Source organism: Lissotriton helveticus, chromosome 6 (assembly GCF_964261635.1).
Source record: "Lissotriton helveticus chromosome 6, aLisHel1.1, whole genome shotgun sequence".
Taxonomy (NCBI): Eukaryota; Metazoa; Chordata; class Amphibia; order Caudata; family Salamandridae; genus Lissotriton; species Lissotriton helveticus.
Genome location: NC_136067.1, coordinates 1,500,359,229 through 1,500,384,474, shown reverse-complemented (window position 1 = coordinate 1,500,384,474; position 25,246 = coordinate 1,500,359,229). Strand labels below are relative to the sequence as shown.

General features: G+C 45.3%; 1 protein-coding gene across 1 annotated transcript in view; it reads left to right on the top strand.

The window, feature by feature from the left end:
* Window positions 1-25,246, top strand: part of REL (REL proto-oncogene, NF-kB subunit) — a 330,308-nt gene that overhangs the window by 156,475 nt on the left and 148,587 nt on the right. Inside the window, exon 4 of the mRNA XM_078649301.1 lies at window positions 19,719-19,867. Within this exon, the coding sequence (XP_078505427.1) occupies window positions 19,719-19,867 (149 nt within the window). The remainder of the gene's footprint in view (window positions 1-19,718; window positions 19,868-25,246) is intronic.

Here is a 25,246-nt window from a genome sequence, read left to right as displayed (position 1 = left end):
TTCTCTCCTCCAACAGCAGTACCCTTAAACAAGTTTGAAAAGACAGTCTTTAGAAAATTTGCAGATGAAGATAATCAAAAAGTCTATTTCTCTCCCAGCTCCAGGCAAAGAATGAAAATGTCCGTTATATTTAATGTTCACAACTGGCATATGAATGACCGGTGGCGGACCTGTTGGATTTACTACGACTTTCCTTCATAATCATTTATTACAGGCATGACAGTTCATCTGATGGTAACCCACCTTCGGGAGACAAATCTGGCAAAGATATGCCGTTCTCTAGAGTTTCACATTTACAAAAGGGTACAGTGAGTCGTCAACATGGTACTACACAGGTATTTTGCTGAGAGACGAACAGGGCTAAACATTTCCTTTCTATCGGTGCATCCTGTTTTTCAACTACTGCGGGGTTCATTTTGATGATTTCTTTACCTTGGTCTAGTCTGTTAACCTTGTAAAACATCATTCTGGGTCCTACGTAACCTTTTACAGCCCGGTTACTTAACTAGGAAGGACAGGGGTTTTATGGGAAACAACCAGGGACATAGACAGGGGAGGTAACGGGGGTGATCGTTTTTCTGGTTTGGGTATTGCGACGATTCGGGGAGGGGAGGGTCGCGTATTCTGAGGTCCTTGTTTTATACTATAGGAGCCGTTGACATGTAGTTCCCTTATTTCGGGCCAGATTAGGGAACCTCTGTCGTCTTACCTGTCCTTTCCCTTACGGCCCAACCTGGGTTCATTGACTTCTAGCGGAAAAGGAGAGGTAATGACGCGGCCTCAGGATGATTGTATTAAAGACAAGCGTTTGTGCAAATACTGACGGTATTTGAAGCCAATTAGGTGGTGTGCTAGGGGTGGCAATCTGCCAATTTCGGGGCTAACCACTCGGAAGAGTGGTAGTGCAAAAATAGAGAGAGAGAGAGAGAGAGAGAGTGAGAGAGAGAGGGAGAGGGAGAGAGAGAGAGAGAGAGAGAGAGAGAGAGAGAGAGAGAGAGAGAGAGAGAGAGAGAGAGAGAGAGTGCAACGGCAGGCTAAATAGTACACGTGCAACAGAGAGGGCGGCAGTGCATTCAAGAAAGGCTATTTAGTGCATTACACAGTAAAGGGTATTCACGAGTCCGCGTTAGAATCTTGTAATCATGCAGTTTGAGCATTAGACAGGGTAGAGGGGACGTGCTTTGAGAAAAGGAAAGAAGAAAAAAGGAGGTACCATTTTGTCGCACTTTCTCGCATTCTCGGTCCTTTGACCAGTTGGGTCAACGCCTCAGTCACACACACACATTCCCTCACAGTTTCGCATCATACGTGACATGGGTTCATTCGTCCGGTCTGGTTTAAGGGTGATCACTTTTTATCAGGTTGTGCTAATTTTTCGGGTTTGTTCGATACGTGAGTAGTTTGCAGGCGTGCTTAGACACCACCCTGCGGCGCTAGTCCGTTTCGTGTATTTAGACATGGCAAGGTCTCAGATCTTCGCCACACCTTGGCTGTAATCTCTGATGTAACCTGCAGAGGAAGGAAAAAAGGGGGGGGTGGGGGAGACAGCATTCGCGCGCATTCAAATACATGGATTCATAAGTCCTTTGCTTACCTCTTACTCGTCTTTCCTCCTTGGGGCAGGGTCCCCGGGGATATGGTTTTCGGAGTCGAGGGGGGGTAATGTGTTCATGTAGGGCGTGTGCGGGGAAACATAAAAAGGAAACCAGAGGTGCCTAGTGCGAGGTATCTAGTCAAAGGATATATCTCACTATCGGGATCCTTAAACCTCTTTCAACGCCGTGGCGTTCTAAAGTTCTTCGGTTCTTGGGTCCCTGCTACTTTGGAACGTTGTACTTTACAATATTTACATTATTTCATTTCACCCTCCTTTTACATTCCCTCATTTACACCATTCGTTTTACCCATCCTTGGAAGTCACGGTCTTCCTCTACGCGAGAGTTCATGAGTCAGTCGCGTACTTTTAAGGCGGAGTGTCGTGTTGTCGATCCGATCCGTCCTCCAGGGCTGGGCAACCATCTTCCTTTAACCTTAAAGAGAGAGCAGAGTAGGGTGCACAGAAAAAGAACTTCCCTACCCATCCCATATTGTTTTAAAATAAAGCATGCAATACCCGTCCATAATTTCAAAGACTTTATTTTGCAAATTCATTTCAGCATATGGATTAGGAGGGTGTGGTCGTATTTGGTCGGTCGTGGCAATGGCTAAAGTGCGTACAGTGGGGGGTGTTGTTTGCAACAATAAAAACATCGGAAAGTTTTACTCATTCATTTGTAAGAGACTAAAACGTCTATTAATTGGCTGGGGGTTCGGGGGCATATATTTCATAATTCAGAAGCATAATCATAATAGTTGTAATCAGATTTCCTATATGCATACCGTACGTGTGCGTCGTAAATGGGGTCTACATCGGTTATAAAAATATAATACAGTGTACATTTGTAATCAACATTTGTAATGGGGATTCTTTCATACTGTTCGTCGAGTGAGCTCTCCTTGTCTTTTCTAGCCAAGTGTACAAAGGATCACAAAAATCTCAGAACATCAAGTTTATATTAGTGCGAAGGAACACCACGAGGTGTTCGTAAGTTCCGATTGATACCAGCGCCATTTTGGGCGGGGCCGGCACAGTCCGGAAGCAGCATCAGGGGGAAATGTTTCCATTACTGGCAGTTTGGACCAGAGTCCTTTTCGGCAGTTCTAGAATTCACGCTAACAGAAGGTGTGGCAATGTCATGTTAGTTTCGTTGGCGATCGAGGCAGCCGTCCCTTACCGGAAACCTGCAAAGGCCGAAGGTTCCGCCGGGGACCTTTGTATGATCTTCAAGGCTGCGGAGATGCTGTCGGAGATGGGGGCTCGTGCTCCATGGGACAAATGTTCGAGTTGTATGGCTGGCCAAAGTTACTCTAGTGGCCGGGGCCCGCCTTCCAGCGGATCCAGACGCCATTTTGAGGCCCTACAGGGGCCACTCTCGTCGAGTTTGCAAGAATGGAAGAGACCCTTCGGAGTGAAAGGAAGAGGTCCCTGTTTTGTGAGAGCGGGACGTTCAGCTGGGGTGCAGCTGTGATGCCCCCACCTGGGGGGCGAGGGAGACTCGTTCACATCGTCTCCTTCTCCCGGTGCATTCCATGCCGCTCCTTTTCATCGCCCCGCATGAAGGCCTCTCCACATCCGGTGTTCCCCAAGTGCCACCATTGTACGTTCGGTGCTACGCAAATACTGGGGTGCCACCATTGTACGTTCGGTGCTGCGCAAGTACTGGGGTGCCACCATGGTGTGTCCGGTGCTGTGGAAGTATGGGCACCATCGCCTGACTGGGGGTGTTCGGCGTCGGGCTGGGGGCTGGGAAACCTCCTACCGGTGGAGGTGGGAGAGGCTCGTCCGCGTCGCCTCTCCCTCCCAGCCCAACTTGGACAAATTGTTGTGGAGGTACGTGCAGGACATCCCGCCGTCCAGGACTGCTGCGGCTGTGACGGAAGAGAAAAGGAAGAGGTGCCTCGCTCTCCTTTTGACATGTGGCGGGACTACCTTAGTCTTTCCAGGCCCGTTGCGGCCGGCCAAGGAGACATGTGGCGGGACTACCTGCAAATGCCCAGGCTGCGGGCTCCTGCCTCTCCTCCGGCTCCCCCATACGTTAAGATTTCCTGACCAAGAGTTGGCGGCGGGGCTCGCCTTATATGGGTTGCCGTTGGTTGGGCGTAGCCGTAACCCTGCCCTACTTTGGAAGGTTCCAGAATGGGGGGGGGCGAATGTTCTGTTTGACTTTCATTTTCTACAGTTTATCGTTATTATTCCTTGTTTGTTGTGTTAAATTAAAAGTTCAAGTTTATTAATGGTCTACGGATTTTGTTTTATCATTTCTTTCTTTCCAGGTTGCTTTTATGCTAAGTTTCTGCTAACAGGGGTCGAGTAACACGGAAACACGTGTAGAGGGATGACGCAGATTTGTACATTACATACACACGAACTCAGACGGGGGACAGTACAAGTACGACATACAAAGACCCAAGACAAATATAAAAACAGTTATTGGTCATAATTATCTCTTTCCGTCTGTGAATTTTAAACGAGGCTGGGTTCCCGTCTTGACATTGCCCGACCTAGGAGAACTTGAGCATGCCGCTGAGATTTTCCTGGCGAAATCTGTGCCATCGGGCATAATCAAACGTGGTGGTTCTGTCTGGTCTGTCTATGTAAGTCGGGTTCTTCTCTGTCTCGCGCCTTTTCTCGTACTGTCGGTCTGTCGTTCTTGTCGGCCCTTTGCCTTTACTCACGCTCAGTAGAGTCGGGCATTGGGCTTTCCAGTGTCCGACATACCTACAAAAAGCGCATTGGTCTGACCCTAAGTCTGGTCGTCCTTTGCATAGTGTCGGGGGATAAGTTGTGGGTAGCGGTGTCCTGGGGTTGTCCTGTCGGTATATTTCCCTACTTGGTTTATCCTCGTCTTTTCTCTGTCGTTTCGTAGCCTCTCTGCGCCACATACCGAGACTGTCGAGCATAATTGGCGTCGTCTTATTATTTCGAAGGGCTATTTCTAACGTTTCTATTTTATCAAGGTCAAAGGATCCTGCCAGTGGCCACTGTTTGTCTTGGCTATCTTCGGTATACCTGTGCCATAATTTATTATAAGCTATGGTGACTAACCCATAGTTTATGAACATGTCCTTATTAGGGGTGCCTTCTAGTGGAGCCATATGGTCCACCTCTAACACCCGGTCCGGGCTAAACAGGCTATTTATCAATGGGGAGAAGACAGACATGACGGCTCGTAACGAGGGACTAAAAAGTCAGCACTGCCTATCTTATCACTAGGTGCAAAGACTAGACAGAATATTTCTATTCTACGTTGTTTGCAGGTAGTGAATACCTCATGGATCAAAAAAATATATAAAACCAAACGACCAATAAATAACAATGGGGAGAATGAGTAGGACCGCAAAGATCTGCGTTACCTACCCTTTTCACTATCTGCAAAAAGGGTGGTCTCTTTCCTGCTTGCAGACAGGGAATCTCCAGGAAACAATAGTTTGTGAACAACAGTTCAGTTTCAAGCAATTATTGAGTGGGGGAGAAAAAGAACAAGCACGGCTGCTACCCTACCTATCCTCCACTGCTTGCAAAGGGAGAGGGAGCCTGTTGTTTCTCCGTTTGCAGACAGTGAATCTCTAAATAAAAAAAAACAGAGCAATACTAGTATTTTGAACAATCAAGCAATCAAAACAAATTTCGCAACTTGTCGTGGCAACACGACCTTACCCGGACCATGTGGACAGTTTCTTGTCTTCCGAATCCAGCGCCCGATCGTCCTCTTTTTCTCGTATTTCTCACGGCACTCCTGATGGTTCCCAGTCAGGACCGTAGATCACTCGAGAGAGGTCTGTTCGGAACTAGTGAAGTTCGGATGATCGGCTGCCAGACGAGGGTCTATTGGGCAAGAGCTCTCCCGATCGTTGCAGTCGTTCACTCTGTCGTCGGGACCTCTCCCACTGGATCCACGAGTCGCTGATGGGCCCCACGCTTGGGACGCCAATTGTAAAAAGTTCAATCGGGTCGGGGACAATCGATATTTGCCCGGCGGTATTGCCTCTGTGACCCTCTAGTTATTTAAATCAATGAAGAGGCAGGCGCTGGAGACTGAAAAGCAGGAAACAAGGTTTTTTTATTCTCTCCGGAGGAGAACACAACGAAACGGACAGAAGGTATCGTTCTGAGGTGCTCTAACTGTATTTCTGAGGCCTGGCCTCTTATATCCACATTTATGACTTTATTGCAGATTACACATACATGTTTAAAGCTTTGATATACGGAAAAGACATTCTCGGAACTCCCCTTTGGGCCCGTTCCCACACACATTTACAGTTAAAGTCCCCACCCTAGTCACAACAGGTGATGAGCATCGCGCAGCTGGATAATCCGCCGATTCACGGAATGTGGGGAGTTTGATCGGATCTCATGGGGTGGGGGGCTTTGATCAACCCGGGGATTCTTTGATGGGGGAAGCTTTCTATTGTACGGGGAGGGGCAAGGATGGTATCGGCAGAGCTGGGTGTCGGCTTGGGAACGGGGAGGAAAAAACGGGCACACGGGGAAAAAGGGGGTTTGCATCTAAGGGCCGGAGATCATGAAAGGAAAGCAGGGAGGTGTCGCGCTGGGAACAGGATGAGGGCCTGGGGCAGAGCAGCGCCGGAGAGGGGTTTATGACTCAAGGCAGGTGCAAGCAGGGGGTGGTCAGTGTGCGGGCTTAGCGAAGGCAAAGGGCTATGTCAGGGGCCAGCGGCATGCAAAAGGGTTTGTTCTGATCGGGGCATCTTAAAATGGCGGGCGCGCACGACAAAAGTGTGGCATCAGGGAAGAGGCAAGATGGCGCAGATAATGTTCACCAAAACGCACTAATTTTCCACACAGGCGTCTATGGGGAGTCCATTTTCTCCATGCAGGCTGCATGCAGCCTACATGGATAAAACAGGAGAGTGGCTATGACTGGTTTGGTCAGCCCTGGGACCAACCAAACAGTCAGCACAAATATCAGTGGGCTAGCCACTCCTGCCCGACCCGCCCGCCCCCAACCAGGCATACCCTTCTTCTGCTTTCTCACAGTGCCAGAAGCAGAAACGTAAAATTGTATTTATACCCCTACCTATTATACAAATCGGTGTGGAAGCTGATCCCTTCTGGTCCTGTTTTGTTTGTTTAATTAGTGGTGAGAGATATGGGTCCCAGTATTTATGTGGGTCTATCGCCACATATATGCCTACGTTTTCAAAGTGGTATTCTGGGACACACTGTTGAGTGTGTGTTAAGCATGACAAATAAGGCCCTTCACTGAGATAAAAATAGCCTTAACCCAGTTGACTCAGAGTCTTGCTGCATCACCATAGATCCGTAGGATTTGGATTAACTTTGGGAGAGACGTATGGGGTTGTTGAATGTAGAGAAGCATGTCATCTGGATGTAAGGACACCCTGTCTTCATACCCATCCCTTCACCAAAATCCCTTCAGCTGCGCATCTTGCTGTGTCCACTCTGCGAATGATTCAGTCACTAGTGCAGTGAGTAGGAGGGGATAGCAGGCACTCCATACTGGTGCCACTCTGTACTTTGAATGGGATGGATATCATTCTGTTTACTTGGCCCCAAGAAGCCGCCTAAAGAGCTGCATTATATTTAAGAAAGAGAGGATCAGAGTTCATCCTCTTTAGGATTTGATGCATAAAGGGCCTGTGTATAAATACCATTTTACTTTTCTGCTTCTCGCACTGCGAGAAAGCAGTGGGGCAACGCTCCGATGCCCACATGGAGGAGCTTCCCCTGATAAAGGGCACACTTATTTAAGGTTGTAACTCCTTATACTAGGTTTACGTCATTTTATCTGCCTTCTGGAGGTGATATAAGCCAGATCAAATAATAAAGCTGATGTGAACTAAGGGCCTGATTTAGATTTCGGCGGGCAGGTTAATCTGTCACAACAGTGACGGGTATCCCGTCTGCCGAAATATAAATCCCATAGGATATTATGGGATTTATATTGCTGAGGATGCAATATCCGTCACCGTTGTGACAGAGTAACGTGTCCGCTATAATTTAAATCAGACCCTAAGTCATTAATTCAAATAACTGACGATTTTGTTTTGATTGAGCTGTGAAGAGCCAAACAAAAGCATCCTGCTGTTGAAGGATAGTAATTTAATTCACCTATGCACAATCTGTATCGCAGGATGCATGTTGGTTTTGTTAATCAAGGCAATTTCCATGCTGGTGGGTTCATTATTTGGGCGATATCAGATCATTCACCCTATGTTTCAGGGTTATGTGGACTGACATGCTGCATAGTTCCGGCACAAGGTTGCAGACAGTCTCTTACTACCATAGTATATTTCGATTAAGTGAGCTAGAATGTTATTGGAAGCTAAATATAGACTTGCTGCACCCTAATAGTGCGTGCTGGTAAGTCTCCAAGATAACGTGGACAATTTGCATCTTAATAAATTAGGTAAGCAAGGCTCAACAGATTAGGGGATCACATTGAGAAACTGTAGAGAGCAGAATCAGAGGATTTGGGATTTGTAAAGAGTTAGGTCCTGATTCACAAATGTAGCTTCCATTTTTCAGTTATGTACACTTTTGCTTAAGTTTACTACTTTTTGGCTTTTTGCAAAACTCGAGTGTAAATTTACTCCAAAGTTGTAACTTGCACTTGGATTTTGTGAATTGGGGTAGGAACCCTCCCCATTTGTCGCAGCTGTGCTGGGTGGAAATAAACTCTGTGAAAGTATTTAAATTGAAGTAGCCTGAGGTGGGATGAGATGGCCAATGTGTGTGAGCCCATTTTCGCCTCAGTCCACTCAGTTTTCTCTAGCTCTTAGGCTCTTGCCCCAACTTTCCATTCTACTCCCTCAGGGGATCAGGCTACTTGATTACTAATGATTTGTATTTCTGGAAATGCCCTTTTTCGATTTGTTCTATAGTTAAGTTAGGTTACAAGGGGTGGACCTTTGGTAAGACTGTTAACTTATCCTAATAGGGTTGTAGGATATGAAATAGCTGCAGGTATCTAAAAACATGCATATCTTATAGAGAGAATTCCCCTGAAAGTTGCAGAAATCACTTAATATGCTCTGCAACTCATGTCTCACAGGTTTTGATATGCAGTCAAGACCCATTGTTGGAACCCCTCTAGCTTCCCACCTTGGGAGCCACATTATTTTATGTAGAGTAGTTATATTTGCTTAACTCCCCAGCCCATCATTGTGTTTTATGGCCACTTACCAAAGTAGAATAGGTACCCTAGTGATTGGTGGCAGTGTGTGGGGGATTTTGGTTCCATATTGGAGGGAGTGCACCCTGGGCCTCTCCAGCAAATTGAGTTCTAGTCTCACTACTGAATCACACCTGTTGCACCACCCATAGGAACTTGCTGACCATAGATTGAAATCTTGCGCAGCAATGGGATGCATGACTTGCAGGTTGTTCTGGAGCCCATATAGAAGTTGTGGTAAATAAATCATATTAACAAGTGCACCCCTACCTATTTTACAAATCGGTGTGGAAGCTGATCCCTTCTTCCTGTTTTGTTTGTTTAATTAGTGGTGAGAGGTATGGGTCCCAGTATTTATGTGGGTCTGTCGCCACATGTATGTCTACGTTTTTAAGTGGTATTCTGGGACACACAGTTGAGTGTGTGTTAAGCATGACAAATAATGACCTTCACTGAGATAAAAACAGCCTTAACCCAGTTGACTCTGAGTCTTGCTGCATCACTATAGATCCGTAGGATTTGGATTAACTTTCGGAGAGACGTATGGTGTTGTTGAATGTAGAGAAGCATGCCATCTGGATGTAAGGACACCCTGTCTTCATACCCATCCCTTCACCGAAATCCCTTCAGCTGCGCATCTTGCTGTGTCAACTCTGCAAATGATTCAGACACTAGTGCAGTGAGTAGGAGGGGACAGCAGGCACTCCATACTGGTGCCACTCTCTACTTTGAATGGGATGGATATCACTCTGTTTACTTGGCCCCAAGAAGCCGCCTAAAGAGCTGCATTATATTTAAGAAAGAGAGGAGCAGAGTTCATCCTCTGTAGGATTTGATGCATAAAGGGCCAGTGTAACCAGTTAAATGCTTTCTGAAAGTCCAACCCTAGTAATGCAGCCAAAACCTGCTGCTCTTCTCTTGCCAGAGCGACATGATGGTGCTGGAAGTGGTGGGGGTACTCCTACCCAGCGTGAAGCCGGTTAGATACCTGTCGACCAGAGTGCGTACCACTTTGTCTAGCCTGCTTTCGAGGACCTTCACCAGTGTTTTGCCCTCAATATTTGTTAAAGTAATTGGACTGAGGAAGAACACTTGTCCAGGGGTTTATTGGATTTCGGTATTAGTATTACTGTGGTGCCTAATAGTTCAAAAGTTAGGGTTGTAGTTTATATAGCCTCCTCAAACAATGCTTTTAGGTGGAAGATGAGCAGCAAAGCATATTTTTAAGGAATTCAGGGGAGAACCCTTTCGGTCCAGCCTGGCGTCTTATCCATTGACATACTAGAAATTGCCCTCAGCATCTCTTCCTCTGATAAAGTGTGGTCCAGCTCCTCTTTAATGTTAGTTGTTAAGCGCACAAGATCGGATCTCTGACTGTGGGTCAGGCAAGTTCTGCCTGTTGTGGAGTTTGTCCCTTGTAGAGGTATTTTTATTATTTTGGAAATGTTTCAGATATTCCTATGCTTTTGGTGACCAATTCCCTATTTATTTATTTATTCTATTTTATTGATTTTTAAGTTACGGTACAGCATTTGGTATACAGGATCAAGCACTGTTTGGGGTGGACACCCAGCATCTTTGGTGCAGTGCATGCATGCATTAGAGTAACAGTTTATGCCTAGTGCAGTAGGCGTAGTAATCAAGGATAGAGCTTACAAGTACTTCTGCGAATTGACAGTAGCAATCAGGTGCATATATGAAAAATTGAATAATTCAAGTGGGTAAGTACACATGATCATATCTGCATCTTGTACATTAAGAATCCTTCAAAGCAGGAGCACTGGCGAGCGTCTATTACCAAATGTCCCTGCATGTATTGTCTCATAGATCCTGCAGGAAGGCTGGTGTTCAACCGTAATTGAGTGTCCATCATAGATTCATAATTAGAGAACAGAAACTGAAAACTGCACGCATAACAGGGAAGGGGAAAAAAGAAGAATAAAGGAGAGGGAATGTGCTACACATGTAACTAATTGAACAACCCATATCTCCCCTCCTCATTTCTCTGCGCAGAACTGCCTACAGCTCATGCAGCTAACAACATCCAGCTACCATCTCATACCCAGGATGTGCTCCTATTGAGTGTCACAGCTAATGTGTGCATATCTGCTAGAGAGTGTTGTGGCTCACATGCAACAGTCACCAGCCAGGCCGCTCTCTGTCCTAGGCTTGTGCGCCAGGGGGGTCCGGGAGTGGTGTGTCGAGGCTGCGTTGCAGCACATTGGTGACCAATTCCCTATTGATATTAAAAGTTGAGCGAACAATCCTAGTCCCCTCTTCCTTCTTGGCCAGCCTGTATAGCAACTTACTTACTTTGTCTCTGTGTTCTATGCTGAGAGGCCATCCATGCACCTTTGCTGTGTGCAAAAGCTTTTGCTTTAATATGAACTTGACTATCTTAAGTTGCCTAAAATTTGAGTCAGTGTGTGAACCCATCAGTTGTGCCTCCAGTTGGGAGATTTGTATTTCCAAAACTTCTATATCATGTTGTCTATCTTTTGCTTCCCACAAGGTTGGTCATTGCTCACCCTCAAATAAAGGTTTTAAATGCTTCCCAGATACTTGTGGGGGAAGGGGACTGGAGAGGTGTTCTATGTGAAATATTCAGTAATATCATCCCTGAGCGAATCTGATAGGTCTTCATTCTTAAGCCGCCATACATTGAGGCACCATGTGGCTCTTAGCTGTTAGTTGAGTTAGAAAAGTGTTAGTTGTATTGGGAACTGGTCAAACAGCCCTCTCAGGCAGATATGCATCTTCCTCTCTGTCACCAGGACCTATATATAGTCTGTTCATGGGAAGGAGAGATGGGGGCTGAATAGTAAGATTATTGCCTGTATCTTGCTTGTCACCCACGCGAGGTGTCACAAAGCCCAATCGTACTTACCCACTTTGGTAAAGGCTTAGATCTGTGTGTGGCTTCCATGCTGTTGATGTCTAAGTCTGGGTTCATAGTGAAGTTAAAGTCCCCCACCTGATAGTCATCCCTACCGTGGAGTCCAGCAATAACTCTTTTTCCCATTTCAGGGTGTTTCTTTTATCCCAATTAGGGCATATACACTAAGGACCCTATTATAAGTCTGGAGGTCCAAGGACCGCCAGAATCATGGTGACATGACTGTGGTGGTCTTGCAACCGCCACATTAGGACCTAGTGGGTGTATCAGCGTTGGACCGCTGACCCTGCCAGGCATCTATATGCTCTGCAGGAACGCTGCAGTCCTGCCAAGCATATTACGACTTTCATCTCCACCACTGACTTCATGGAAGTCTTCCCTCAATGAAAACCGTTGCGGGGCTAAAAGCAGAGCCCCCTTGTGCCTCACATCTTGTGGATGCACACAGGGGGGCACAACATATGCACCGCCTGTGTGCATGCACAGAAGTTCCAGCACAGCATGGACTTTCGATTCCATGCCATCCTGGAACTTCCTTTGGCGTTCCCATGGGCCATAGGTACTCCAAAGGAATCACCAGCCAATTAGAAAAAAGTAAATATTTGGCGGGCGGTTCTCATGCCGGTTTGGCAGTGCGGTGGCAGAGTGGTCCCGCCACCGCACCGTCAAACTCGTTATCGGGCCCTAAGTCACATCCATGATCGACCCTCCATCACCCATGTGATTGCCAAGTATCTACCTAAATTTTCAGTGTGTGTCTTTGCTGCTAATAGTGGAAAGGTTTCCGAAGGAGGATGGCTACCATTAGGAGCCATGGATGAAACCTGAGTGGTACATCCTGGTGTATCCAAGCTGCAAATAAGCCACAATTTGTACCCAAGAGATGAGTTCCCTGAAGGAGTAGTATATCTGGGTAGTATCTCTTCAAATAGTGCATGACTGCCTCGCTCTTAAATTTATCATTAAGGCCATTCACGGTCCAAGATATAACGTGATATTGTTTTGTTATTATGTTGTGTAGCATGGAGGGGGTGGCCCATTTTGCACCAGTCTGAGTGCCTAGTATGATCATGCCAGTGGTGTATCTAACATTTCAATAAAAACAAATGAGTTCCGCCTAATAATCTTCCCACCCCACACTTCCAATCTTGAAGCATCTGTCGCCCGTATACATTTTTCACTTTTAATATGAAGACAACAATAAGATTTTTAGCTCAAGCAAACACCCTCCAGATGACATGTGTTGTGCCAGCCCTATTTCTGTCTGTAATGGTGCCATTTTGGGCAGAGTAGCTCACATCAGCTTAATTACACTGACCATTTAGAGGGTAGCTGTTTCTTGAAGGGCTTAACTGAGGGTAACTTTGTACAGTTTATCCTTGCAGCTGATGCAGGATCCAATGTGTATACAGCGGATTGTTCTCACCCTCATGCTCCATCCCCCTCGTCTACATCTTCATATTTTCTCTGCGGGCCCTGCCATCAATCATAATGTCTCCCCGCCCCAAGTGTATTCCACCTTCTTCTTCTGATGGGAATCATATTGCAACCTTACTCCACCGGCAAGGTTTTGGACATTTGCTGAGGTCTTTGTTCCTTAGGGTATGCTTGTCTCGGGGGACCGGTTTGCTCGTTGCTCCTGGGCTCCGTGTCTCTTTCTTCAACCCAGGACCTGGCGTGGTCAGGGGTCTCAAAAGAAAAAGGAGTTGACTTGAAAAATGACTTTTAATTTGCCTGGGTAGAGTATTTATTTATTTATTTATTTATTTAGAGTTTTGTATAGCGCGAACAAGACCCGTGGGTATCAGAGCGCTTAACATCGAGGAAGGTTACACATTTCCAGTTCGGTATCGATATACAACAGATAAATAAGAGATAACAGAGACTATGGCTATAGAGAGTGTCTAACTATATATATTCCAAACACATGTGCAAATGGTAAAAAGAAGTGATAGAGACCATTATCAATCGATAAGTTGAGGTAGAGGTTATATAGATTATATAGTTTGGCGGATACAGCCGAGGCTTGTGTGTGGCGTCAGTCTCCTGTCAGAGATAGTGTTCATGTGGAGGCCACCCTTCAGTTGATGAAACAGTTCATACCAGCGATCTGTCGGCTTCCCTATGCAAGGTATTTACTCATCATTAGGCTTTTCATTTCACGTTTAAATTGTACAATATTTTGAATCTTCCTAATGCTAGGGGGGAGTGAATTCCAGACTCTGGGGGCAGCTCCAGAGAATGCTCGGTCATAAGTCTTTTTCTTTCGGAAGAAGGCTGGTCTCAACAGCAGCTCCTTGGCGCTTCTCCCTGGTCTGTTTCCTCCCGATAGCTTAATTTTCTTGGCTAGATATCCTGGCGTGTTATGGTGCACCGCTTTGTGAGTAATACATGCTATCTTCATTTGAACTCTAGCCTCATAAGGTAGCCAGTTTAGTGCTTTCAGGTGAGGCGATATATGATCAAATTTCCTAGATCCAGTGATGAGTCTTGCCGCAGCGTTGAGACAGGCTTTTAGTGGTGCTGTGGAAGTTTTAGGTAGGCCAGTTAAGGTAGAGCAACCATATTCGATCCTGGATATTACTAGGGATTGTATAGCTAGTTTTAGATCTGCTTCTGAGATGAAAGGTTTTAGTTTTCTTAGGTAGCTCAGATGGAAGCGGGCACTTTTTGCCATTGAATTAATGTGGGCTTTCATGTCGAGTTTCTCATCTAATGTGATTCCTAGTGATTTGGCTGAGTTGACTAGGGTGGGTGTGCAGTTTAGCGCAGTCACCAATTCGGTCCATTCCTTTATTTCAGGGTGGCTCCTTGGAGGTGAGATTAGCAAGAATTCGGTTTTCTGGGCATTTAATTTCAGATGATTCAAAGTTAACCATTGTACAGTCATCCTTAGTGTTTCATTGATTAGATCTATGTCTTCAAGGGAGGCGATCTTTAAGTATATTTGCGTGTCATCTGCATACATGTGGTATGATATCTTTGATTTCTGAAGAATGTCTGTGAGGGATTCGACATACAGGTTGAATAGATCTGGGGATAGTGTTGAGCCTTGCGGGACCCCAATTGCGTTAGGACATGGGGCTGAGATTGCTTGGTTAACCATGAATCGTTGAGATCTGTTACTTAGGAAAGAGTTGAACCATCTCAGGACGTTTCCGGATAATCCCATCCTGTCCTGTAGCCTGGTCAGAAGTGCCTCATGATTTACCGTGTCGAACGCAGAAGACAGGTCGAGGAGAATCAATAGGCATGCTTGATTTTGGTCTAGGGCTTGTAGTGCGTCATCAGCAATGTGCAGGATTGCTGTTTCTGTGCTGTGCCCTGTTCTGAATCCTGATTGGTATTCGTCTAGTAGGGAGAACTTGGTGATGTGTTGCTTCAATTGGCTCTGCACGCATTTCTCAATTAGTTTGGCCAGTAGAGGGATGTTAGTTACTGGTCTATAGTTATTCGGATCTGATGCATTCGCTGTCGGTTTTTTGATTATTGGAACTACTTGTCCTGTTTTTAGGCAGTCAGGGAGGATCCCTTGTGTAAGTGCAGCGTTTATTATTTTGGTCCAGATTGGAACCACAATGTGGCTTATTTCTCTTACACATTTTGCAGGCAAAGGGTCATGATAGTGGTTATTCGGTCTGATTTCGGACAGCGTTTTGGCGATCTTGTCATGGTCATATAGTTCAAATGTGTCCCAGTTTGCTTTATTTTTTGTCTCACTTTTTGCCTTACTCTCTGTTATCATGCCGGTCTCGCTCGTCGGTCGAGGTTGGGTCGGGAGAATACTTGCGGCCGTTGCGAGCTCTACCTCTAGCGCTTTGGTCTTCTCTAAGAAAAATGTGGAGAATTCCTCGCAGCTTAATGGAGTTTTTGCGTTCTCTTGAGTTGATTTGGCTTGTTTATCGGATTGCTGCTTTAGGATCTCGAAGAGTTTTCTTGGTCTGTTTTTGGCATTGTCAAGTTCTGCTCTTATAAATTCTTTTTTGGAATTGATTACCTTTTTGTTATAATCCTTTCTGATTTTTCTGAGGGCTTTCAGCTCCGGTGAGGAAGGGTGTTGTCTCCATTTTCTTTCGGCTGTTCTCAGCTTGCGCCTGTCTTCATTCAGAGACCCACTGAACCACGGATTCTTTGGCTTATCTGTGGTCCTTTTCAATTTTAGTGGCATAGTTTCATTGACGATATTTCCAATTGAGGTTAAGTAGTGATCAGTCAGTTCGCTTACATTCTGCATGTCGCTGGGTGGCTTGAGGCCTCTCTTGCATCTTTCAGCCAATAGCTCAATGTTCGCTTCTCTTATATCTCGGATCAATTTTTTGGTCTTGTGGGGTTGCACAGTCCTACCCTTTTTCACTGAGGGAATCACGAATGTTATGGCGTGATGGTCAGACCAATCACAAGGGTCTATAGCACGGATTGATGTCTCTTTGTTTCTTGAAATAATCCAATCTAAGGTCGCTCCTTGCACGTGGGTAGGTTGGGTGCATGCTTGTGTGAGGTTTAGTTCGGTGAGGAACTCTTTAACCAAATTAACCAGTTTGTCATTGCCGTCGTCCCAGTGTAAATTAAAGTCTCCCAGGAATATGTTGTTGACTTCTGGATTGGAATTGGCCGTTATGATCTCTATTAGTTCCTCTGTGAACTTGGCGTTTTCTCCTGGTGGGTGGTAAAATGCATGCAAGTTGCATTTTTGATTGCTTGAGGATTTTATATTCAGACCCAGATATTCACATGATTCTAAGGGGTCGGCTTGTATCAAGTTGACGTCTATCTCTGATCGGTGAATGCAGGCTATACCTCCTCCTATTTTTCTTAGCCTATCTAATCTCACAATGTTATAGTGAGGTGGTACTAGGAGATCAATAGCAGGAGCAGATGATTCCTTTAGCCATGTTTCCGTAAGTATTGCCAGGTCGATTTCCTTACTAATGATGAGGGCTGCTATATCTGATGCATGTTTAGTTGCTGAACGACAGTTGAGTAGAAGGCACTTCAATGGTTTATCCGAGTTAAGGAGGTTCCCAGTTTCGGATTCAGTTGCTGTTAACTGGATATGTTGTAGATTGAGGTGGATTGCTTTCCTGTCATTCTTTCTGGAAGTTCTATTAGAATCGATTGGTACAGTTTTAATTCTCTCCTCCCTCTCCCAGGCTGGTTGATCATAGGTTCGGAGTAAGGCCAAGGTTTCTTCATTTGATGAGGGGTTTATCCTGTCTGGTCTGTTGAGCCTATTTTTTTGAGACAAAGCCATCTCGTCATTCCTTTTTTGTGCGGAGAGTACTAGATCCTGGATATGCGAGACCTTAGAGTGCGTGCTTACCGTCAACTCCCATACCTTTTCGATTGCATGTGAGATTTTCATCGAGCCTTGTGCCAAGTTGCCTACTATTTTCTGAAGCTCCTTAATTTCTTTCTGATTTCGGGATGATTTCTTGGTGTGGATAGATCTGCCAGTTTGGGTAGTGCATTTTGTTCTTCTCCGTGACTGCTCTGTTCTCATTCTCATAATATTTCAATATATATTTCAAACCTATCGCTCTCATTTTTTGTTTGACACATTCGAACAATTTTCATTGTGTTTAGACCTGCCTGGGGTGATCTGAAAAAAAATCATTTTGTTGTGGATCAATCAATAATTCTTCCTGTTCCGGAAATGCCTTTAACACTAGATCTCTGTCTCTATGTTTCAAGAATCTAACAATCAGGAGGCGTAAATCTGCCCCTTGGGTGGCTTTATGTTGAGAGATCGGTGTGCTCTTTCAACTAGAAAGCACAGGGAAAGCCTGTCCACTGGCCAAAGACCCTTCAGCCAAATTTCGAGGAAAGAGTCAGGGAAGCCAAGAAACTGCAAATTATTGTGATGCCTGCGCCATCCTAATCTCTAACTAATAATTTGTTGGAAGTCGCCTTCAGTTGTGGTTTTTAAGTTCCCTGATAGTTTCCTCCAGCTCACTGACAGTCCTGCGCTTTTGTCACTCCATCCATTTGTCTCTGAGATCCCGCATCAAAAGGGTGATCTCTATCCCCACCTTGCTTATTTTAATCTCCAGAGCCTGCTTCAAGTTGTGTATGGGCTGCAGGATCATTGAAGTTGCCAACATGCAGTAACTTTGGTCCTGTGGTTTTCCACCAACGTGTCTGTCACACCAGTTTTTGGGGATATCATTTTGGAATACTTGCCCATCTTGCTTATTTGGGAGGAAATCTGCTTTCTCTTTTGCTTTATTCTGCCACCTGCGCAGGTGTCCTCCAGATGTGTAAAGTGCAGCAGGTATTTTCAATGTTGATACTTTAGGTGAGCAGGCCACTAACCTGTCTGCTTCAATGACCTTGGGTGGCACAAGCTATCCGACACACCCTGGAATCCTGATACCACTGTGTTTATCAGTCCCTTAAGCTCTTTAGTCCGCTTGACAGCTGCTCAGGTCATTTCTTGCCGACCACCTAGAATCTTTCTCCTTTGTTGTGTAGATTCTGTGTTTATCCTGCAGGCTCTCCCCCTGCATAGCACTTTACATCCTGTAGGGAGGGATTTCGAGTTCTGTTTGCTGTTTTGCAAGTAATGAGTTCCTCATTGCAGCAACAACCCTCCCAGTCAGTCTTTCCATCCAAGTTCCTAAGTTCTTCTTCCAGGCAAGCAAGGGGCTGTCTCCTCTGAACCGGCTTCCTCTGTCCGGGTCGCCCGCACATTATTGGCACAAGCCAGAGGGCTGGGCCATGCAAAGCGAGATCTCTGAAGTCCCCTTCGAAGCTCAGAGGGAGGGGAGAAGAGGAAGCTAAAGAGGGCCGTGCTGGGCCTCATGCTTCCATACTCCACTGATGATGTGGGGAGTAGCAGTAGTGGTGGGGTGTTAGATGAAGCACAGCGGGCCTGGTCCACTCAGGCTGTGCTTTGGGATCCATTGTAGATCAATGCCTCCTCCTGTGCCGCCAGCGGCTGCCACCAGCCTGTCTTCCCAACTCTGGCCTCTCACCTCCACGTCAGATTCCAGGCCCTATGGCGCCTGATGCAATCTCCAGGGGGGAAGTGGTCCACAGTGTCCAGTATGGCAGGCCCCCAGTCGGCAGCTCTCCCCCTTCTGCATCCACTGCTGGGACCAAGTCTGCCCAACTAGGGCTCCACCCATTCATCCTGTGGTGCTATCGTAGATTTGGTGACAGCCACAGCCCAGTGTATCAAGGTTCTGCTCCGGTCATTCCTCATCTTCTTTTCACCGTGCCAATGCAGTCCCCTTTGGCTGCAAGGCGTGGGTGTCGTATATGGTCTCAGGGTCTCCCACAGGCCAGGATTATTAGGGATTTAGAGGGTGCGGGAGCCAAGCTCTGGGTAGTCGTGTCCATCAGGTGCGGTAGAGTACGTCCCCCCTCATACTGACTTTTATTCCCTCTTAATGACTTGCCTTCCTCCTATTTGCCTTTCAGCCGTTTACCTTAAGCACCTTCCAAGGATGTTGCTTTTCTTCTGTATATACATTCGAAATGGACAGCCTTGGAAAACACTTCCACCAATTATTCTAGCCCCTGCTTTATGTATTTTCTGTATGTTTCATGTTTGCTGTTTCCCATCAGTGTTTTGAATTCTACTCTACCTAAGAACCTTTTGATTCCTCACCCACTATGTATTACTTTTAATGATTACTTTTATAAGATGATGTTCATCCTTGAAAAAAAATCTGGGATCAACTGCCCTCAGGACAAAATATTGGGTGCCCGCTGTGTAAAGAAATACTGCAGCACAAGTAACCTGTGAAAGAAAGGAAAGATGTCCATGGAATTGTGGAGAAAATATATATTTTTAAATTGTATATAATGTGTCATGTTTTGTAAATCATGATTTACGTGTATAACCTTTAGTACTTTACACACTCTTGCCATTGATGTTTATAATGTGAAGGGATAGACGGCCTTACCCATGCTTTCAAGAGTGCTACTTGTACCCCAGCCCATCCCACACCCAATTGGTGAATCAAGTGTGACCCCCTAGTTATTGTGAGCTCAGCACGTTTTCATACTAGCGTTTGCTTATGCCTACAGTCATTATTTCACGGTTGATTCTGTCTTTGCAGATCATGAACTATGCAGGGAAAGGGAAAGTGCGTGTGAGCTTAGTGACCAAGAATGAACCGTGCAAGCCCCACCCCCACGACCTTGTTGGAAAAGACTGCAAAGAAGGCTACTACGAGGCGGATTTTGGACCAGAGAGAAGAGTTTTAGCGTAAGTGCCGGAATATAAAACACATCCTTAAGTATTGCATGACATTCCGATGTATGCACTCGCACTGATCTGATTGAAATGATTTTACTTGAACTGCATTCCTTTGCAGACCTGAATTAAAATGGACGTGTGAAAATGTGTGCAACGAAAGAGGCATGTTAGCATATTATTGTCACGTAGCCGTCGCTGTAAATCAGAGATAGGTGTAGCACAAGTCTACATGTTGGCTATTTAGATTTGAAGCGGATGCAAGCCTCTGACGACCTTTCTTTGTGGTAGGTTCTAAGGAAAAACCATATCCTGGTTCCTTACCTTGCTGTCAGTGGCCTAGTTGAATGTACACCTGGCTTTTTTTCAGTTCTGCGAATTCCATTTATTTAAGTGGCTGACAATGACCCGGTCAAAGAAACCTCTGCTTTTGTTTCATTCATGTATGCCACTATGGCCTTAGCAAAAACATCTCATGTGAATAGTTTGTTTATTGATGACAGTAGGGCATATGGACTTGTTCGAAACTCTAAACCTTAAAATCCAGTTATGTTTTCAAGTTACCCGCAATACATATGTAGAAGGCCAACTTGCAAATAAAAATGCATTGGATTTTACCATTCGGTGGCTTGAGAAGGCGTAAACATAGCCACAGGTCTCAGTTGAAAATATAGTAAGTGCAAGCTTATTTTTTGGATCTGGATTCTTGTGTCATTGAATGAGCAAGTTGTTCTGGAAAATTATGTTTTGTTATTTAACTTAAACAATGATTTTCATAGACGCTCATATCTTCTTTCCAAATAATATATTGAGTCCCTTTAGCTCCAAACGCAAACTAAGGAAATATATTCAGTGCAATGCTCTGATGGTACCAAAGATACAAAGTCAACAGTGAACACCTTCATTAATATTCCAAGCTACAATGCTGGTGATATAGTTAGTGAAGAGTCATTCATTACCAGTTGGTGAAGAGTAATTTCCTTAGTCTCTTGCAGTTTTTACCACCAAGTTAAGGATCAGATAGAATTACTTTTCAGAATGATGCAATGAGGAGTAAAAAACCATATAAGAAATTAGAACATTTATGGTATACAAGCACTTTAATGGTACGTGGCAACGGTGTGCAACAATATCTGCATTTCACCTTACTGCAGTCAAATGACCATGAACAAGGCTATTGCAGCACCTCTACGTTCATGGTAGCGTTGAGATCCTCAGGGGTCTACAGTAAAAGGTAATTCAAGTACAAAACAAATGTTTAACCATTTATTAAGAATTATCTATTATTTGGAAGAATTTCTGATACTCTCAATCCAGGCTATTTAGAGGCTGATAATACTAACGGGTTGTGCAGTGTAGGTCCAATAGTGACAGATTAGTGCCAAATTATTAGCATAACCACAGCCATTATAAAGGTTTTTTATTTAGGTTCATTGCATGTAATCCGAGTTCTGGGGCTCAGCAAGGAATATCAGATTATATGTATATAGGGCCACTGGTCTGTCCACTGTCTCAACGGCCCACTAAAAAAACCACAACAGGGCATGCACTCTGAGCCATTGGTGCAGGGACTTTATTGCCACCACGAAGAGGAGCGGGGAAAGCGGGCAACCCTAGTGGGTACCCCGTTGTACTGAAAACATGCCTGATATTGAGTTTCCTATCTTTACTTGGTTCATCAGATCTGTATACATCCGTTGGACCCAACCAATACATTTTGGGCCTAAATTCATCTTGGTCTGGAGGGCAAATAGATAATCTTATCCCACCGAGCTGAAGATGTTATGGAAATCTGCTAGGAGAAGCCAACATGTCAGCAAACGCATTGGCATGGTGTTATTAGTTTGTTGAATGAAATCAAAAATCCGTGACTTGAGATGCCAGGGCGTGATTTAAAGAAAGAGTGATTAATGCGGGAACTAATCCCACATATGTTTGAACTTCCAAGTAATAAATCACACTTGTTTACTTCTATGCCGTATCTTACTCCTCGAGAATCTCTCAAGTTCAACGGAGGAGGTAGATCAAAAGGAATTGAATTCCGGAACGTTTTCCGAACTGCCGCGTTCCCGACTTTCTAAACTTGCTTCGTGCTTCATAAACCGCGTTTGTAGTATCCTCCCGAATCAGTTTTGAAAACGCGAAAATTCGATGGTGCTGACTTCCGTGTGCACGCCCTGGCATCTCAAGTCACGGATTTTTTATTTCATTCAACAAACTAATAACCCCTGAAGAAGGGTTCAACGAAACCCGAAATGCATTGGGGAACTATTATTTGCATTGTTTTAGTAAATTGGTAAACCACAGAATGTGGTCTTTCTTTGTAACTTTGATGTGATTTAAATATGTGAATAATTTCTTTAAATTGCAAATCTTGAATATGAGCACATAAACTGGTATAAATACGGATTTGTTTATTGGGTTACTTTTTGGAAAAACCTTTGCATTAACTGTTTATTAAAATGAGTACACATACAGAGAAACCTTAGGGACTAAGGTAGAGAACCCTGCATACTTGGATTCTTCCAAGCCTCGACAGTGCAGTTTTCAGCTAGGGTTGTGGGGACAACCCACAGCAGTGCACTCCCTTACTAAATCAAACATTGATTACAGTTTAAATTTTGAGTACTTTGGAGTGCAGTTCTAAACAACGACAGTGTGGCAAGGGCTTTTGCCCACATTTTTGTTTCAACATTAAAGAGGGAGATAGGGTGGTAAGAAGTACAATGGTCACTGGGGAGCACTGGTTTGGAGATGACAACACTCTCTCTGCAGTGCAAAGGTCCAATGGAAGAGCCTCTCCCCAAACAGTCTCAGTGGACACTGCCCTCAAAGGCTGTGGCAGATGGGGCCAGAACGCCTTAAAGAATTCCGCTCTGAACCGATTATGGCTTGGTGTTTCACCTGATTGTAATTGTCTAGGAGCTTACCTGATCTCCTCTATGGAGACCTCTCTTTCCAGATGCTCCCTGTCCACCGGTGTGAAGGCAAGACACCCAAATGCAGTGCAGCTGAGCAACGTGCTTCTCAATCCATCAATCAGGGGTTTATATAGCGCGGCTACTCTCCCATATCGGTCTCAAGGCGCTGGGGTGGGTGACTGCTGATCCGTCTGGGCGCAGGGGTTCATTAGAAGAGCCAGGTCTTGAGATCCCTTTGAATTGGGTCAGCGATGGGGATTGCCTGAGGTGGAAAGGCAGGGTGTTCCAGGTCTTGGCAGCTCGGTGGGAGAAGGCTCTTCCTCCACTTCTGGTCTTGTGGATTTGTGGGGTGGTGGTCAGGACCAGTTGGGTGGAGCAAAGCTGTCTGGCGGGTACATAGAATGAGAGGCGGTGGTTCAAATGTGCTGGTCCTGCGTCGTTGAGAGCTTTGTAGGCATGTGTGAGGAGCTTGAAGGGGATTCTCTTGTTGACTGGGAGCCACTCGAGTTCTCGAAGATGTTCGGTGATATGGCTGTGGCGGGGGATGTTGAGGACCAGTCTGGCTGCTGCGTTCTGAATGTTCTGTAGTTTCCTGAGGAGTTTCTGGGTGACGCCGGCGAAGAGTGCGTTGCCATAGTCGAGTCTGCTGGTGATGAGTGACCGTCTTTCCGGATTCTGTGGGGATCCATCTGAATGTCTTTCGAAACAGGTGGAGCATGTGGAAGCAAGATGAAGATACAGTGCTGATCTGGCGGTTCATTGTGAGCGAGGAGTCCAGTATGATGCCGAGGTTACATGCGTGTCTCGTGGGGGAGGGTTCCCAATGCAGAGGCCCGCCGAAGTCATCCCAGACTGAGGGGGTGGGTCCCAGGATGAGTACTTCTCATCTGAGATGGCCAGGCATCTCTCTGAAGTCTATGGCCCATTACTTGGGCAAACTTGGCAGCTAGAGAGTAGCTGGTAGGAAGGCGGTAGAAGGGGTAAGTGTTTTATACACTGTCAGATTGGAGAGGAGAATCCGATTCTGGAGAGAGTGATGTAGTGGAACCAATTTTGGTTACATCAACAGTTGCAAAGTGCACATTTGTTTTTTTTTATTCTAGTCAAATGCCTTTCTTTTGTTGAAATGATGACTGATAATGTATACTCAATTGCCTCTACTTTTATATTAGGTTTACAAAGCATTGCATGTAGCGTTAGTACAGCAGCACAACACCCTGTGGCTCACAAAATTATAGTAATTTGCACTATTGAGACTGGAGTTTTTGTGGTGGTGTGGTAAATGATCTGACCTCTCTCTGCTCGCATGGTTTGTCCTGTTGCAGAGTTCTCAACTGAGAAAATGGCCTCCCCATACACGCCTTCGGGGTCGGCGTCCCAGCCAATCACAGCGCTGCCATTGCAGCGTTGCGATTGGCTTAGGGGAGGGAGGCTGCCTGCAGTTACTTCCTGTTGTAGGACGATGTCGACCAACGACGCGGGACGGACTCCAGCTGGCAGAGTCAGTAAAAAATAGATTGAAATGCAAGCCCTAAAACTCCACTAAAACAATGGCTCAATGGCTTTATTGTATTGTAATAGTGTTGACATAGCGCGTAATATCCCCTGAGTAGGCGTTAAAGCACTTTACGTTAGTGGTTAGTCCAGTGTTATTGGAAAATAGCTAGTTATCTGGATTAGTCTTGTACGGTTAAACAATTTCATGCATTCATTCCAGTTACTCTGTAGTAGATTACATTAATATGAGTTAGGTGGGATCATTGGGGGGAGGGTATTGGGGGAGTTAATATTTTCGGATCTGGGTGTTTATTTTTTGGACTTTTAGATAGTTCAAGCGTTCACTGCACATTGTCATTGCCCTAACATAGTTTTGCCAGGTTCATAAACCTAGGATGACTTTGTCTCTGCGAGCTTGATCGCAATATCAGTTTCTGCTTCCTATTTCCTGCCTGACACCCACCCCCGTGCTGCAGTGACGTCACGGTTTTTCCAAGTAGGACATGGCGAGAGAAGGGAGGGGCAGGGGATTCCCCAGGCCGTGACCTGGCAGCGTTATTTGCAAATGGAAGGCAAGTCTCTTCAAAGCGTTTTCACGATGAGAGAACGTAATGTGATGAAAAGTGCCTGAGAAATGAAGAACTGAAGCCTATATCTGTGCTATGCCCCTGTAATCAGTTCCCACGGTACCTGATGAAGGAGTCGGTTAGGTTAAGCCCTTTTAATGATGAAACATTGCGAAACATGATAGCAGTTATTACCATCTTATAACAGACCAGTGCAGCCAGGGTGCAACTAACTAGACCAGAATTTCGGGGGGCGGAACTGCAGGGACTTAACAGGAGGCTTGTGTAACATGTTTCAAGCAAGGGGCAGAGCTAGCCTTAGAACCAGTACCAGAAAATAGTGATAGATAGTGCACTAAAAAAAATATTGGTTAAATCTGATATGATTACAGCAGACACGTTTTAGT